The sequence below is a fragment of the Pristis pectinata genome, chromosome 33 (assembly GCF_009764475.1).
Source record: "Pristis pectinata isolate sPriPec2 chromosome 33, sPriPec2.1.pri, whole genome shotgun sequence".
Taxonomy (NCBI): Eukaryota; Metazoa; Chordata; class Chondrichthyes; order Rhinopristiformes; family Pristidae; genus Pristis; species Pristis pectinata.
The window spans coordinates 4413465-4430942 of NC_067437.1; the positions used below are offsets into that span (position 1 = coordinate 4413465).

Consider the following 17478-nt stretch of genomic DNA (forward strand, 5'->3'; position numbering starts at 1 on the left):
CTATAACACAAGTCCTGGCAACATTTTCGTAAATCTTCTCTGCACTCTTTCCAGTTTAATGATGCTTTCCTATAACAGGGCGGTCAAAACTGCACACAATACTCCAGGTGTGGCCTCACCAACTGCAACGTATTACGTCCCAGCTCCTATACGCAATGAGTGTCTACCTGTGAGACCACTTTCAGCAAACCATGTACCTGCACTCCTAGATCCCTCTGTTCCACAACACTCCCCAGGGCCTGACCATAGACTGTATAAGTCCAACCTTAAGATAAGTTAAGATTTCTTTATCAGTCACACGTACATCGAAACACACAGTGAAATGCATCTTTTGCCTTGAGTGTTCTGGAGGCAGCCCACAAGTGTCGCCACGTTTCCGGCGCCAACAATAGCGTGCCCACAACTTCCTAACCCGTACGTCTTCGGAATGTGGGAGGAAACCGGAGCACCCGGAGGAAACCCACGCAGACGCGGGGAGAACGTACGAACTCCTTACAGACAGCGGCCGGAATTGAACCCGGGTCGCTGGCGCTGTAAAGTGTTACGCTAACCGCTACACTACCGTGCTTGATTTGACTTTCCAAAATGCAACACCTCACACTTATCTGAATTAAACTCCACTTGCCATTCCTTGGCCCATTTACCCAGCTGATCAAGATCCCCCTATAATTCCTGATAACCTTCTGCACTGTCTATGATATCTTAGTGTCATCTGCAAACTTCCTAACTATGCCTTGTACACTCACATCCAAATCTATAACTAATGAACAACAAAGGTCCCAGTACCGACCTGGGCCACACCACTTGTCACACACAGGCTCACCTTGTAGCTTCCTCCGATGGAACCGCGGTGAGCCGAGGAAACTGTTCTTGATGGAGTTGAGGCGAGTCCTCCAGGGCACTCCTCCGACCCCGGGGCTGGAGGGCGGCGTGGCGTTGGGTGTGCTGCTGGGGCTCTCCTTTGGCGTGTGGACGGGGGTTCCCAGCGGGGTAGGGAGGGGGCTGCCTCTAGGGGAGGGGTGAGGGGTCACCTGTGTGGCAGGGATAGATTTGGCGCTGGTTTTAGTACTTGGGAAAAACCGAGCAGGGCCAGAAGGAATGAAGGGGGGTGAAGGGATGGAGTGGTGGGGGGATGATGGAACGGGGTGGTGGCTCTGGGGGTTGGGGGAAGGAGAGGTTGCTGCAAGGTTGATGGGAAGAGGGTTGGATCTGATCGGCTGCAGTGGCTTCTCACTCAGGCTGGCCTTGGCTGGCAGCGTTTGTGTCTTGGGGTCAGGCTGGCGGTGGTGGTGATGGTGCGCGAGTTTCGATTGCCACACGGTGCCGGGCTGGTGACAGAAGTCCGCACAAGCGTCACGTTCGGGTGAGGCGGGCGAGAAGCTAAAGACGGGGCTCTGAGGAGGGACAGAGAACTTACGGATGGGCTGAGTGTTATGGAGAGGAAAAGTCACGTGAAGTGAACAAGAACAAGAACAACAAGACAGCAGGGTTCAGCAGCGAGGCACGACAGCACAGGGAGAAAGGATTGCAAGCAAAGAGAAATCAACCAAGAGATCCCATCAAAAGGGGACCACAGACCTGGACCCAGGGAGGACTCCGCTGTTTCTCGGTGACTGGCCAATTAGTCCCAGGCCACAACTTTTACTCCCTCCTCTCCTGGTATGGAGGTGGTTCTCACAACCAAATGCCCTGGTTACACAGAGACCTTGTGGCCACTTATCTTGAGTGGCAGAAGGCAGACAAGTGTTGCAATCAACACTGAGCCCAGTTGACACTGGTTTTCCGTCAGAGACGGACCTGGGAACTCCTCCGAGGGATTTTTGTTCTGCCTTCACCAACCCACAGACTCACACGGATGTATAGGAGGAAGCCCTCGACCCCTCACAGCCACGGGGCACGAATCAATGCGAGGTCAGCCTGATCAGGACATGGCTGGAACACCACACACTGAACCAGTTAGGAGAACTTGTCAGGTCTTGTGTGGACATTCCCCAATGTGTCAACAGTTGTGACTGGCTAGAACTGTACAAGCCCTTCCAGGCTGCAAGGACCCAGGATGGAGCCTTGTTCCATCACCCATGCTCTATGTCACCCCACGCACCATCGGCCAATCCAGAGGTGACGGCCAATACCCAGATCCGTGGATGACAAGTACTGAACCCAGACTATACGAGGCTGTGAGGTACCTCAAAACACCGAGACATCCCCGGGTCCGAGCGCACAGAAAGCAAAACCAACAGACCTGCCGAGACAACTGAAGCAAACCCAATACAAAGTAGAGCAACTCCCAGAACCACAGGCTCACACCTGTGGGGTGTGGTGACGCCCTGTGGTCAGATTCACTCATGGGGAAGCGAAACCCACTGTGAATCCCATCCTGCTCGCATCATCGTGCAGTCCAGGAAGTGTAAGGAAAGATCTTGGTACTTGTGGGCAAAAGGGACCAAACTCTTGAGATCTATCACATATTTAATCCCCCTTATCTTGATAAAGATTTGCATTTATTAAGCTGAGGGATGTCTGCAGTGTAAAGACACTAACCTGCACAAGGGCTGCATCGTAGTAAGCCAGCCTAGCCAAGGGCAGACGCAGAGACGGCACTTATACAAGCTTGTGTTTCAATCGTGCTTTAACGTGATAGGGAGGAGAGCAAGCGTGATCATCAAATGGCGTTTGCCATCACAGTGAGCAAGATGCCAATAGAACCAGCAGTCAAAAGCCTGGTCAAAGGGGTGGGCTTTATGGAGCAATCTAATGAGACGTAGAGAGAGGGAGTTTTGAAAGGGGGTTCCGGAAACCAAACAGAAACTGCTGGAAAGACTCAGAGGGCCAGGCAGCCTCCGTAGAGAGAGAAACAGTCAACGTTTCAGGTCGATAATCTCTGACCAGAATGTCGAGCTGAAACACTGACCTGAGGAGGTCAGGCAGCATGTGCAGGGACAATGCTTCAGGTCGACATTCTGGTCAAAGATCATCCACCTGTTCACTCTATCTCTCTCCACAGATGCTGCCTGACCAGCTGAGTGTTTCCAGCGTTCTCTGTTTACATGGCAGATTTCACGTTTCACTTTTGGAATTTTGTTTTCCCCCAGAGCCCAGAGCCCAGGCCGCTGACTGGTTGGACCCAGGAATGACTGAGGTTGGGGCAGGGCAGAGATCACAGAGCCCACAACACTTTTCCATTCCCTGGAAACTTTAACCATGATTCAGCTGGTGTGTATTCCCAGTGCTTTCCCGTCACCGGGTGATGTAATACTGCTGACAATTAACAGTGGGAATTAAAGCAAAAAACAATTGGCAGAGCTGTGGAAAAAAAGGTTTAAAATTACCAGAGGGGAATCCTGGATGAAATTTTCCCTTGGGGAGCAGTCCTGCAGTGACAGGGATCGCCTGCAGGCGGTGCTACCAGTGACCGTGGCCTCACACAGCTCTGCAGCACAGCCCCATGGGCAGTCGGTCTTACTGCAACCCTCAGCACCTATTAACTTCTACCAGAGACCCAGTCAACCTGGGCCAAGTATTCTCCATCTCCTTCTAATTTGACTTTTGCCTCTCCAGATTCTCCGCATTTTTGCTTTTGCTTCAAATCTCCAGCAGTCCTGGTTTTGTTTTCCTAATAGTGTGGTAGGCGCCACATGCTATTGATGTAGAGGCTTTTCATCAAAGAGGTTACTTTGTACACCCAATGCAAGTTATTGCTGGATGGACCTTCTATTTATAACTCGGTCAATCTGAGGGAGTGTGAGTAGATTTACTTGTACACTGGTGCAAGAATTAAATGATCCTGCAGGACTACTATCTTTCAGAAGGTCATTTAGTGGAGGGTTTGTGACCTTCATTTCAAGTTGCCATCTTGGGGAGGGAAGAGCTGATGTGGTAAAGATTGACACCACCTTATTGAGGCAAAGCTTGAAGCCTTGTTGAAGGAAGGACTGATCTAAACTTGTTGAAGCAAATACTGACTCCAACTTTCAGAGGTAAAATTTGGTGCCGACTTGCTGAGGGGAACATTGGTGCCATCTTGTGGTAGTAATGATTAATGCCAACTTATTGATGTACATAGATTGCTGCCATCTTGTTGAGGTAAAGAGGGACACCATCTTGTTCAGGTAAAAGTGACGTTATTTTGTGAAGGTAGAAGTTGGTGCTGCCTTTGCACCATCTTGTTGAGGTAAAATTGGTGCCATCTTGTTGAAATAAAAATGGACTCCATCCTGTGAAACATTTTTGTCCAGGTGGAGTGACATGATGACGTGATCCTTACAATACAGTTCACTTTCTCTCATACTGACACTGTGCTGTGAGTTACACCGTGACATCCCACAACTGCGGCAGTTGTGATGCACTTGAGGTTGGCAGAGTGAAAGGGGTCAGTCCCTGATGTCAGGCACAGCTGAGATTTAAAGTTGCCCTAAGTCAAGAGTCCCTTCTGCCGTGACCAGTTTGTTCACTGGCAGGTGTGGATGGGCCAGAGTCAACTGATGACCTAATGAACATGCATTTTGATGACTTCTGTCCTCAAGTCTGGGCCTAGTTTTAAACTATGGGGGTGCCTGTTTATTCATTAAGGTTACCAGTCACAATCTGCTGGAAGAGAGCACTGATAGCGACGGACAGTGGGATGTCTGGATAACCGTTACCCTTCACTGCCCACAGGCCTGAGGTTGGAGGTCAAGTTTAACCCGACTGCTGGCTAACGAATCAAATCAAATGTGCTGATGCCCTAACTCTACTTGGGCTGTTGGTAGGGACTGAGGGGACATACGGGCTCTGTCGTCCGTGTACGTCAACACCTTCAAACATAGGGAGAGTGAATGGTACATTGCTGGCTCTCTCGCTCTGTATTCAGAGTAAGCCCAGCCTTGGGAGCTCACTTCACAGAGCATCCGGGGAACACATCCGGGGAAGTACTGGAAGCAGAGTCGACTGTAGTGTTCAAAACGGGAGCTGGATAAATACCTCTCAGGAAAGAGTTTGCAGGGCTACGGGGAAGGGACAGGGGAGTGGGACAGTTGGCTTGCCGTTGTGTAGAGCCCGTACGCATCCAATGGGTCCGGCATGCTCCAGCCGTTCTTGATTCCCTGAGGTCACACCAGACAGGTAGCTCCTCCCTGCGGTGGTTCCACCCCAGACGTCTGGGGCGGCCAGCAGTCAGCTGTCTCTGAACACGGGCGCAGGGTCAAAGCTGCCACTCAGTTGACTTCCAGAGGGTCCTGACACCTCGATCCGGGGTCCTGGACAGCAATCAGCCAATTAGGCCCCAGACTCACCAACTGCTGGCCAGCTGCGACAGCCCGGAATAGACTATAGAGCAGAATTAGGCCATTTAGCCCATCGAGTCTGCTCCGCCATTCAATCGTGGCTTTCTTTTTTCAACCCCAGTCACCTGCCTTCTCCCTGTAACCCTTAACCCCTTTACCAATCAAGAAGCCACTTCTGGGTTTCGGTGGGAATGTGTGCATTGTGCGGTTATAAACTGATCTGACTGTAACGCCAAGTCTAACCATGTGCCCCATTCTGTCTACGCCTGCAGGTGTGTCTATGCGTACCCATACATCTGCATGCGCGCGTCCGCATGTGTGCACACAGACCCATGTCATTACGCCGATGCATTCATGAGCCGAGCCATCAGCCAGCGAAGCGACGCACAGCGAGACGAGGCTAGGATGTGCCTGACGCACACACTTACCCTGGGGCTGCTGAGTGGGCTGGAAGACAGACCGCAGGATGCTCCACTGACCGAGCGAGACCTGGCCCAAGATAAAACATGCCCGTCACTGGGATAAGTTCTCCCTACAGGCAACCTGCACCATGCTACAGGCAAGGGTGATTAAACTGGAGACGATGCAGGAACGATTCACATGGATGTTGCCAGGACTGGAGGGCTTGAATTATAAGGAGAGTTTTCCCTGGAGTGAAGGAGGCTGAGGGGGGACCTGACAGAGGTTTATAAAATTATGAAGGGCATAGGCAAGGTGGATAGTCCCAGCCTTTTTCCGAGGGTAGGGGAGTCTAAAGCTAGAGGGCATAGGTTTAAGGTGAGAGGGGATAAATTTAAAGGGGACCTGCAGAGTAAGTGTTTCACACAGAAGGTCGTCAGTATACAGTACGGAACGAGCTGCCAGAAGAAGTGGGTGAGGCGGGTACAAATACAACGCTTAAACGACATTTGGACAAGTACATGGATAGGAAAGGTTTAGAAGGATATGGGCCAAATGCAGGCAAAGGGGACTGGCTTAGATGGGAATCTTGGTTGGTATGGACAAGTTGGGCTGAAGGGCCTGTTTCCGTGCTGTATGACTCTGTGAATCAGTACTCGCCCTATTGCCTAACCCCACAGAGACATAGTTGGTCTGTAACCACATCTGGGACCTATTCCAAGGAGTGACCCTGAAATTAGGCTGAGCACCTTGTGGTGGGACAGGTGCGGATCATCCGGTGACCTCCAGAGAAGCTTTCACCGTGGGTGAGGCAGTGGAGGCATCTGTGTGATCGCACACAGCCCACGCTTGCCTTTAACAAAGAGATGACAACCATTTCCCCATCAAAATAACCATTCGGCCGGAATTGATACCAAGACGGGTTTACGTTCCCTTGAGGGGCAGGTGTCCAACCCACACTTCCCAGTCGGCAGTCCAGCCCATGACACGGATGGGGGCTTTTCTCCACCGCTGAGGATTATGGGAGCCGCACCCCTCCATGGCTGAGTGAGTCCAAACCCAAACTGCTTCCAGCTGGGAGATGCCCTGAGTACAATGCTGGGTTCCCCTATTCCCAGCTTCTGGCCTGTATGGATGATCACTTCCGTATCTGTCCCAGTCATTGAGTTATATGGCACGGAAACAGGCCCTTCAGTCCAACTCGTCCATACTGACCAAGTTGCCCAAATGAGTTAGTCCCATTTGCCAGTGTTCGGCCCACATTCCTCTCAACCTTTTCTATCCATGTACCTGTCCAAATGTCTTTTAAATGTCATTATTGTATCCACCTCTACCACTTCCTCTGGCAGCTCGTTCCATATACGCACCATCCTCTGTGTGGAAAAGGTTGCCCCTCAGGTCCGTTTTAAACCTTTCCCCTCTCACTTTCAAACCTATGCCCTCCAGTTTTGGACTCCCCCACTTTAGGGAAATGTCTGTGACCATTCACCGTATCTACGCCCGTCATGATTTTATAAGCCTCTATAAGGTCCCCCCTCAGTCTCGTACGTTCCAGGAAAAAAGTCCTGGCTTATTCAGCCTCTCCTTATAACTCAAACACTCCAGTCCCGGTAACATCCTTGTAAATCTTTTTGCATCCTTTCCACTTTCATAATAACCCCCCCAATAGCAGGGTGACCAGAACTGTACGCAATACTAAAACTGTAGCCTTACCAACGTCCTGAACAATTGTGACATAACATCCCAACTCCTGTACTCAATGCCCTGACCGTTGAAGGCCAGCGTGCCAAATGCCTTCTTCGTCGCACTGTCTACCTGTGTCACCACTTTCAGGGAACCATGTACCTGCACCCCTGGGTCTCTCTATTCTGCAACACTGCCCGGGGCCCTGCCATTAACCGTGTAAGTCCTGCCCTGGTTTGTCTTATCAAAGTGCAACACTTCGCACATCTGAAATAAACTCAGTGAGCTGGGGGTCCCGGCCTGATGTGGTGGGTGTGGGTCTGATCCACTCAAATAGGTGGGGGGTGGTAACCCTATCTGAAACCTTCAGGACCAGGTCCCAGCGAGTATGTGTGTACTCGTGGTCAGGGGCTGCGTTCATGCCAACAGGACCCTGGGGGGAGTTGGAGTAATTCAAACGACTCATGGACATGTGGGGATGGGAGTCCTCCCACAAACCCCAGTTTTATAATGTTCACAGAACATGGGAATTCGAGCCTTTATTGTCCATCCCTAATTGTCCCTGCAGTAAGGAGGCAGTTAAGACTCAACCGTATTGATGGGTCAGGAGCCACATCCAGGCCTGACTGGGTAAGGGCAGCAGATGTAGGTGGTTAATGCAGATGGATGTCATAGATTCATAGAGGTACACAGCACGGAAACAGGACCTTCGGCCCATCTCATCCATGCCGACCAAGGTGCCCCACCTGAGCTAGTTCTATTTGCCCACATTTGGCCTGTATCCCTCTAACCCTTTCCTATCCATGTCTTTTAAATGTTGTTATCGTACCTGCCTCGACCACTTCCTCTGGCAGCTCGTTCCATATCCCCACCACCCTCTGCGTGAAGAAGTTGCCCCTCAGCTCCTTTTTAAATCTTTCTCCTCTCACCTTAATGCCCTCTAGATTTAGCTTCCTTTTCCCTGGTGAAATGTCTGTGTGTTCACCTGACCTATGCCCCTCATGATTTTATACACCTGTATAGGTAGTGTTAATGAGAGACTGGTAGTTTCGTGGTCACCATTTCTGGTGCTAGCTGTTATTTTGTACTAAACGTCCGTCCAAATGCAGAGAGATTGTGGATCTGGCGCTGTGGTGCACCGGGTCGGATCTAACTGGGAGCCTTGATGTGCCAGATTGACCTTCTCCTGTTCCTGGGTAACTCACTCACCAGGGCCCAGACAGGCTGCTCAATCCAACCCCAACTGCTCAATCCAACTGGTCACAAATGTTCCCCCAACCTCGATCCCCCCTCCTCCCCTCCATCAGCCTCAACGAGTCAGACAATACTGGAACGGACCCTTAAACCCACCGCATCCAGGTCAACCCATTTACACTTGTCCCATTTTATTCTCTCCACAGTCCCATCAACTCCCCCCAGATTCTACCCTTCACCCTATGCACTGGGGACAATTTACAGTGGCCAATTAACCCCCAGACCCTGCATGTCTTTGGGATGTGGGAGGGAATCGGAGCCCCCTGGTGAAACCCATGCGGTCACAAGGAGAACGTGCAAACTCCACACAGACAGCACCCGAGGTCGGGATCGAACCCGGGTCTCTCTGGAGCTGCGAGGCAGCGGCTCTACCCGCTGCGCCAATGAGCCACCTATTAGCTAAGGAATTGTGCAGATTCCTTGAACGCTTCCAGAATGTTTTGCATATGGTGTGGCCATTTGAGTTGTCCTTGATACCCTTAGCCCCTTGATCCATTGGAATGGGGATTCGGAGGGGAGGGGAGGGGTGTCTATGTGTTCGCCAATATCGGGTGCATTAGCCACAGTTCTCCGATGTAGTGGTGGTGAGTAAAGTGTTCACTGAGAAGTGAGGAGACCTCTTTTAGGGGGAGTTGTACTCAGAATATGCTTCGTCCCACTGCCCCAGAAGGTCCCGAAGACGCCTAGTGCCCAACGAACTGCTGGGAGTCCCAGGACAGGAGGTGGTGCTCCCTTACCGCTGGCTGTGCTGGGCCACATCGACGGCGCGGCGTGCGGGTACTGGAGATCCGCCGTCCGTCACGCTCAGAACCTCCATCGATTTCCTCTCAGGCCGGCGCTTGCCGTGCCGGTTCAGCATGGGCGAGTCGACCCGCTTCCTTGGAGGGTCTGAGGGGGGAGGAAGGGTGGGCTTAGTCTGCTGTGAGTCATTCCCTGCACTTCCATTGTCAATCATGTCCGGTAACTACCACTATATTCAGTTGCTACTATTCTCCATTTGTTGTACCTTTCTAGAGAAAAAAAATTAGCCTGCTTTTGTCAGGAGAAGTTGCTGTAGTTTCCAGTTTCCTCTGCTCCTTGTGAGGGAATTGACTTCACTACACAAGTACAGGTCCTGCCCAGGTTACGGCAGGGTCCCATCCCTGAGAACTGTTCATAACCCAAACAGTTTGCAAGCCAGAAATGCAGAAAACCAAGGGTAACACGTAGTTAAACCAGGGTGCTTAACTCAACCAATTCCGATTTCTCTGCAAGAGGCAATGATATTACTGCAAACCGAGATCCCACATGGCAGAAGATGCCTGCAGCCCCACAAAGGCCGGCAAATCCTTCCCGCCGGTCTCCCAAACGCTCGTTTGTTCGTCCGGTCTGTACATCAGTCAGGCATTCAGAACCTAGGGAGATCCTGCGGAATGTTTGCTGGGTCTCCCAGCACCTCCAGTGGTGGACCAATGGAAGTTGGGGACATAAACGGCCAGGACTGGAGGACAGAGACCTCTGAGGGTTGTAGCGAGGGAGGAGATTACAGATAGGTTGGGACAGGGAGCCCATGTTGAAGGTCAGTAGCAGGTGTGCTCAGCAACCGGATGATTCCTGGAGGCAAGTGGTTAGTGGTCAGACAGAGGTTCGATCCCTTCCATAGTCTCATTGCTGAGAGTGTTAGCTTGTGGAGATGTGCCCTCCCAGAGAGTGCCTGACACTCAGGGCACAAGGAGTCAGTACTCTCAGGGAGAGGGGAGGAGGATAACTACCCGGAGAGAGGGCCCTCACGCTCACCAATGTCATTGTGTGGCGGCAAGTCCTCATCTTCACAGCTTGGATACCGCTCTTTCCGATCCAGCAACAGGAAGTAGATCATTTTCTCCTGATTTTCCCTGGGTGGGGGAGGAGGAGGAAATAATTACATAGGTTAATGAGTGGTGCCCGAGCAGCACATGTCTCTTGTACCACCACTCCCTGCTCCACTGGCACGAGGGGGTCAAACATGGGTGAAAGGTCAAGGCTCTCAGAAGAGGCCGTCGGTTGGAATAAAGTAGGTGAGACCCGAATTAAGCTTGTTGTCAAGTTCAGGCTAGGTTTGGGATTTGAAAGTGGGGTTTGGGGTTTGGGGTTGAACAGAACTTGTGTCAAGAATGTATGATGATGTTTAATTTAACTTGGTCACAGCACAAGGGATATCATAAAATCAGGGTCGGGTATGGCCCAGGATATCGGCAAGGTATCTAGATATCGACAAGATATCAGGATATCGGCATCTAGATATTGACAAGGTATCAGGATATTGACAAGTCATCTGCACTAAAACAAAGGCTCCTCCAACAGTGCAGCACTTCCTCAGTGCTGCCAAGGATTAAGTGTTCATGGCCCTGGAGTGGGATTTGAACTCAGCACTTTGACTCAGATGAGAGTAAGATGTATCAGTTTCAATTAATAAAAGAAAATATTTTCATTTTGATCCTGGCCATCATTTTCCTGATCCTGCAGTAATTGGTTTATTATTGTCACATGTACCGAGGTACAGTGATAAACTTTGTTTTGCATGCCGTCCATACAGATCATTTCATTACAACAGTGCATTGAGGTAGTACAAGGGAAAACAATAACAGAGTGCAGAATAAAGTGTTAGTTACAGAGAAAGTGCAGTGCAGGCAGACAATAAGGTGCAGGGCCTTGATGAGGTAGATTTTGAGGTCAAGCATCCACCTCATCGTACTAGGGAACTGTTCAATAGTTTTATGACAGCGGGATAGAAGCTGTCCTTGAGCCTGGTGGTACGTGCTTTCAGGCTTTTGTATCTTCTGCCCGATGGGAGAGGGGAGAAGGGAGAATGCCCAGGGTGGGAGGGGTCTTTGAGTTTAGGCAGGGCTGTAGTGATGAGATGAGCTGTTCCTGCGATACCCATTGAGGGAGTGGGATTAACCAGGACAGAGAGAACTCTGCAGAGGAATAGCAGCAGAGGGTTCAGGTTAACATGACAAGTCTGAATAACGCATCGGCAGAGTGGCACTCCCTCAGCGCCGCAGTGAAAGGTCGGCCCTGCCCTTGGTTCTAATGCCTGGCGTGGGATTCGAACCCACAACCTTCAGACTGGGTGCGGTCTGCCGAGCCTGGACTGGTGCCCACCCTCCTCATCAGGGGAAGGATTCGGCGATGAGCCACTTACTCCTCAAACAGGAGGTCCTGCTTCAGTTTGTTCTTGTCCCGAAAGCAACCGAGGGAGTTCATGCTGTCCAGGACGTCCGGGTCGATGTCGCTCACCGACTGGAGCCGACAGATCATCACTTTCCGAGCTATTGGCTGCTCCGGTTCCGGCTCGTTCCTGCCTCCTCTGTAACGACACACTGACACCCTCAGCTTCACACACGGACACGACCCGTCAAGGTAGGTGGGTGCCAACCGAGCCCGTGGCTGCACTCACCCCCAGTGTCAGTGTTAAAGTAACTGCATGGGACCCTGGCCAAGGAGCGGAGAGAGACTGAAGAGGAAGGATCTGGTTCCCCAGTAGAGGGGTCAAAGTAGCTGGTACAAGGATGAGAGGGAAGATGAGGAAGATGAAGATCTGTATGATATATGTTCTTGTGAATGTTGTGTCTCTGATGCTCTGTGCCTGTGAAGCTGCTGCACACATGGACTTGTGCAGATGACAATAAGCTCGACTTTGACCTTGAGGGAAGGTTTTTCTTATAGTGGGGGGGTGGGTTTCCTAGAGTTCGCTGCCTGAAAGGGTGATGGAAGCAGAAACGCTCATCACATTAACACCGCACTGGGTGTGGACTTGAAGAGCTTTGATCTGCAGGGCTGTGGATCTAGGGCTGGGTGCTGGTGTTAGGCTGGGCAGTTCTTTGTCTAGTCAGCACAGTGGGGTGAATGGGCTGGTTTTAGTCTGCATCTGAATACTGCGGACAGATCTGGTCTCCCTACCTAATGAAGGATGTACGTGCGATGCAGTGAAGGTTCACCCGGGTTGGAGAGATTGCCCGACCACAAGCAGAGTCAGCCTGCACTCTCCTGAGTTTCGAAGAACGGGGAGTGATCGCATTCAAACGTACTAAAACCTTACAGGATCTCATGAGGCTGGATGCAGGGAGGGTGTTTCCCCTGTGGAATGGGTCTAGAATCACAGGTCACTGTCTCAGAATAATGGGGTCAGCCATTCACCATGGGAATGGGGAGAGATTTCTTCACCCACAGGGCGGGAAATCTTTGGAAATCTCTCCCCAAGCTCCGTCGCTGAGTATTTTCAGGACAGAGACTGAAAGATTCTTAGATATTAAGGGGTACCGTAAAGGGGAAGGATACGGGGTTTGTGCAGGAAAGTGGTGCTGAGGTAGATCAGCCATGATCTCATTGGACAGTGGAGCAGGCTCGAGGGGCTGAATGGCCTACCCCTGCTTATGTTCATTACATATCCTCTCTCATCCTAAACATAAGGTGAGAGGGGAGGTTCAAGGTGAGGGGGAGAGGCAACTTTTTCACCCAGAGGTTGGTACGTTTATGGAACGGGCTGTCCAGAGGAAGTGGGTGAGGCAGGTACATTAACAACATTTAAAAGGTACTTGGACAGGTACATGGATAGGAAACGTTTAGACGGATATGGGTCAGACACAGGCAAATGGGACTAGCATGGATGGGAATCTTGGTCAGCATGGACCAGTTAGGCCAAAGGGCCTGTTTCTGTGCTGTGTGACTCTGTGACTCGATGACTAAGTAACATCTAGCTCTTGGACTCTTGCAGGCCTTTGAGGCAGGAGGATTGATGGGTGGGGTGGGCAGGGGAGAGGAGCTTCTAGGGTGGAGTCCCACCACCCCCCCCCCCCCACCCATGGGTTCGGCAAAGAGGAAGGGGAAGTAAGTCCCAGAAGCAGAGTCACGGAGCGCTGGTCCTCTGGGGATGCAGAGACCATGAATCGTTCAATCCCAGCAGATCCAGTGATCTCAGGCTACACCAGGACAGGGCGCAACAGGGGCTTGGCCACGATGCCTGCTACAGTCAAATAGATCACCAATACACCTGCACACCATCTCAGCCGACGGACAGCTGGGCAGGTTGGAGGGGACGTTGGTACCAGATGATCAGTGCCCCCCCAAGGGATGGCAATGACTGGTTTCATTCCTACTGTGTATGAAGTAATTACTGTCGCCACACCCCACACCACAACAGACCTTTCCCAAGTGTGAGGGTCCCATCCAGATACAGAGACACTGGGTGGGTCTCAGCAACCCTCCACCTCACAGATCTCCCTCTCTCTACCACCCAGTCAATAAAGGAAGAGAGACACAAGAGACTGCAGATGCCAAAGCAACAAAACAATTTGCTGGAGGAACTCAGCTGGTCAGGCAGCATCTGTGGACGGAAATAGATGGTCAATGTTTCAGGTCAAGACCCTCCCTTTGGATTCAATGAAGGGTCTTGACCCGAAATGTCAACTGTCCATTTCTCTCCACAGATGCTGTCTGACCTGCTGAGTTCCACCAGCAGATTGTTTTACTGAATAAAGGAAGGGTTCCCTCTCGTCGCGTACAACAGGGAGCTCAGTTCACCCTGGCCCCTACATACGGAACACCAGAGGGGGGAGATAAAGCAGAAAAGAGAACGGACCGGTTGCTGATGTGTGCTCCCCTGGGATCTGGTCTCAAGGACCACTGGGAGTTAACGCTGGACTGCAGAACTCAGACATCTTCATGGCTTGGCTCGTGCAGCCTCGGGCTGAGAAACCGATCCCCTCCCTCAGTACTGGGGTGGAGGGGGCAGGGGGGTGCCCTGAATCACAGGGCAGAGTCAGAGCTGGGGTCTCCAGCCGCATGGTGCATACTTACTGATACCAGGAGTGCTTCTGGATCTGTTCCAGCTGTGGGCAGCGGTGAGTCACGGGAGAGAGAGAAAGGAAAGGAGTTTAAGAAGAGAATTCAGAATAGGGGCTTTCCGTTCTAGAGACGTCTGAGATGGTGGCACTGTCAGGAGGGAGAAGATCCCCCAAAGTCGTAACCCTCCCCAGTCAGGTAACCCCCATATCGTAACCCCAATGGGGTAAACCAATAGCCTTCCCAATGGGGTAATACTGACAACCTTCCCAATGGGGTAATACTGACAACCTTCCCCCAGTGGGGTAACATTGATAATTTTCCCCAGTGGGGTAACATTGACAATCTTCCCCAATGGGATAATGCTGACAACCTTCCCCAATGGGGTAACATTGATAATCTTCCCCAATCGAGTAACGTTGACAATCTTCCCCAATGGGGCAATGCTCATAATCTACCCCCAATGGGGTAACGTTGACAACCTTCCTCCAGTGGGATAACGCTGATAATCCTCCCCCAATGGGTAACGCTAACACATTATTTTCCCTTCCCATGGATTAACTCTGATAACCATCCCCCATGGGGTAACATTACTGCATCCCCATGGAGTAATATGATTACATCCCCCATTGGGTAACACTGATAACCATCCCCCATTGGGTAACACTGATTACTGCCCCTCCATGGGGTAACACTGATTACTGCCCCTCCATGGGGTAACACTGATTACTCCCTCCAACCCCCATGGGGTAACACTGATGACCATCCCCCATGGGGTAACTGATTACTCCCTCCACCCCCCATGGGGTAACACTGGTGACCATCCCCCATTGGGTAACACTGATTACTCCCCCCATGGGGTAACACTGATGACCATCCCCCATGGGGTAACACTGATTACTCCCCCCACCTCCCCACGGGGTAACACAGATGGCCGACTTGCTGGGTGATGTTGGGCGAGCTGTCAGTGGACACGGACAGGGACGGGGTGTGTGGGGCCAGGAGACTGACCGACAGCCGTTTCTCTGCATCCACCTCGATCATGCCCCGCAGGAGGCTCTGGCAGTCGGGGGGGATGAAGTGAGGCATGTGGAAGACCCCTCGCTTCACCTTCTCCAGGAGCTGCCGGAGGTTGTCGTCATCGAAAGGCAGCGCACCCTGTGGGGGAACAGGACACGGTCACTCCCCTGCTCCCTGCCCCGGGACACCCCCTCCCCTCCCCCACGCTCTCCTCCCCACTCACCCCTCCCAGCGACGCTCTCCTCCCCCACACTCCCCTCCCTTCCCCCACGTCCCTCCCATACACTCACCCTGCTCCCCCACACCCCTTCCCTACACTCTCCCTCCTCCCCAACACCCCTCCCCAACACTACCCTATCCCACCCAGTGACGCTCCCCCACACCCTCCCCCACACTCCCCTCCCCTCCCCCACATTCCACTCTTCCCTTCCCCCATACTCCCCTACCCAGCCTAGCAACACTCCCCTCACTGACAGACCCCTCCCCTACAGTCCCCTCCCCCACCATGGCCCCTCCCGTCCCCTCCCCCACCCAGTGACACTCTCCTTCCCCACCCAGATACTCCCCGCTGCCAACCCTCCCCTACCCTTCGTCCCTCTCCCCTCCCAATCCATCCACCCAGCGACACTCCCCTCCCCTGCCCTCCCTCCCCCCACCCTCCGTCCCTCTCCCCTCACCCACTATACATTGTGGTTACATTACTGGGCAGCGATCCAGTGTCCCAGAGACACAAGTTCAAATCCCACCACAGCAGCTGGGGGATTGAAATTCATTTAATTAAATAAAGTCCAGAATGAAGACGTTGGTCTCAGAGAAGCTGATGTAAAATCCTAACTAGTTCACTCGCTCCTCAGAAAGGGAGACTGATCCTTTGTCATGTTTCTCTCTGTGTGACTTGGACCCATCAAAGAGATTCCCTGCCCACTGAAGTGTCCCAGGAAGCCATTCCATTCAGGGCCAGTTGAGGATGGAGGGTAAAGAATGCCCTGCCCAGAGGCATCCACATCCTGTGACTGACCACATGACCTGACGGTGGGACACCTCCCTAGAACCCAAAGTATTCTGCCCCTAGCATCCTGGCCCGGGAGAGAGGTGGCTGGCTGTGGACTCCTCTGTGAGGACAGGGTACAGGAGTAGTTAGTGGACAAACTAACTAGAGGTGTATAAAATCATGAGGGGCACAGACAGGGTGTGAATGCACACGGTCTTTTTCCCAGAGAAAAAGGGCATAGGTTTAAGGTGAGAGGGGGAAAGACTTAAAGGGGACCTGAGGGGCAACTTTCTCACCACAGAGGGTGAACGAGCTGCCAGAGGAAGTGGTTTGAGGCAGGTGCAATAACAACATTTAAGAGGCATTTGGGTAGGTTCATGGATAGGAGAGGTTGAGGGGGATATGGGCCAAATGCGGGCAAATGGGACGAGCTTAGGTGGGGTACCTTGGTCGGCATGGACGTTGGGCCGAAGGGCCTGTTTCCGTGCTGTATGAATCTGTGACAAGGGCATGGAATCTCTGGACTTAGGATAAGATATAAGATACTTGAAAATTCAATTAACCAATCTTGAAACACTAGTGTCACTGCCCTCATGATACAACAGGACTGTTGTAAAAACCCTTCTGGTTCCCTTGCTTGGTCCAGGCTATACAAGACCTTAAATTCCACAACATAGTTGACTTTCAGCTGCCTCCTCAGTTAGAAAACAGAACATAGAACAGTACCTTCAGCCCACGATGTCTGTGTCGAACATGATGCCAAATTAAAGTAAATCTCTTCTGCCTGCACATGATCCACATCCCTCCGTTCCCTGCAGGTTCATGAGTCTGTCTAACAGCCTCTTAAGTGCCACTGTTGTATCTGCTTCCACCACCATCCATGGCAGCCCGTTCCAGGCACCCACCACTCTCTGTGTAAAATACTTGCCCCGCACATCTCCTTTGCACTATCACCTTAAATGCCATCTGTTATTAGATATTTCGACCCTGAGAAAAAGATACCGACTGTCAACTCTATCTATGCCTCTCAAAATCTTATAAACCTCCATCAGGTCTCCCCTCAGCCTT

General features: G+C 51.8%; 2 protein-coding genes across 6 annotated transcripts in view; one reads left to right on the forward strand and one right to left on the reverse strand.

Moving 5' to 3' along the window:
* Positions 1-17478, forward strand: part of LOC127585534 (MOB kinase activator 2-like) — a 507209-nt gene that overhangs the window by 56944 nt on the left and 432787 nt on the right. The gene's annotated exons all lie outside the window — the stretch shown is intronic.
* Positions 1-17478, reverse strand: part of LOC127585530 (serine/threonine-protein kinase BRSK2-like) — a 163811-nt gene that overhangs the window by 14750 nt on the left and 131583 nt on the right. For 2 of the 5 annotated variants that reach the window (XM_052043068.1, XM_052043071.1), the window contains 7 exons: positions 15411-15557; positions 14415-14446; positions 11761-11925; positions 10374-10471; positions 9335-9485; positions 5690-5750; positions 824-1424 (listed from right to left, as the gene is read on the reverse strand). In XM_052043068.1, coding sequence (XP_051899028.1) covers positions 824-1424; positions 5690-5750; positions 9335-9485; positions 10374-10471; positions 11761-11925; positions 14415-14446; positions 15411-15557 — 1255 coding nt within the window. Of the gene's footprint in view, positions 1-823; positions 1425-5689; positions 5751-9334; positions 9486-10373; positions 10472-11760; positions 11926-14414; positions 14447-15410; positions 15558-17136; positions 17222-17478 lie in introns of those variants that run through there. The other 3 variants (XM_052043073.1, XM_052043072.1, XM_052043069.1) reach the window with 3 other exon arrangements.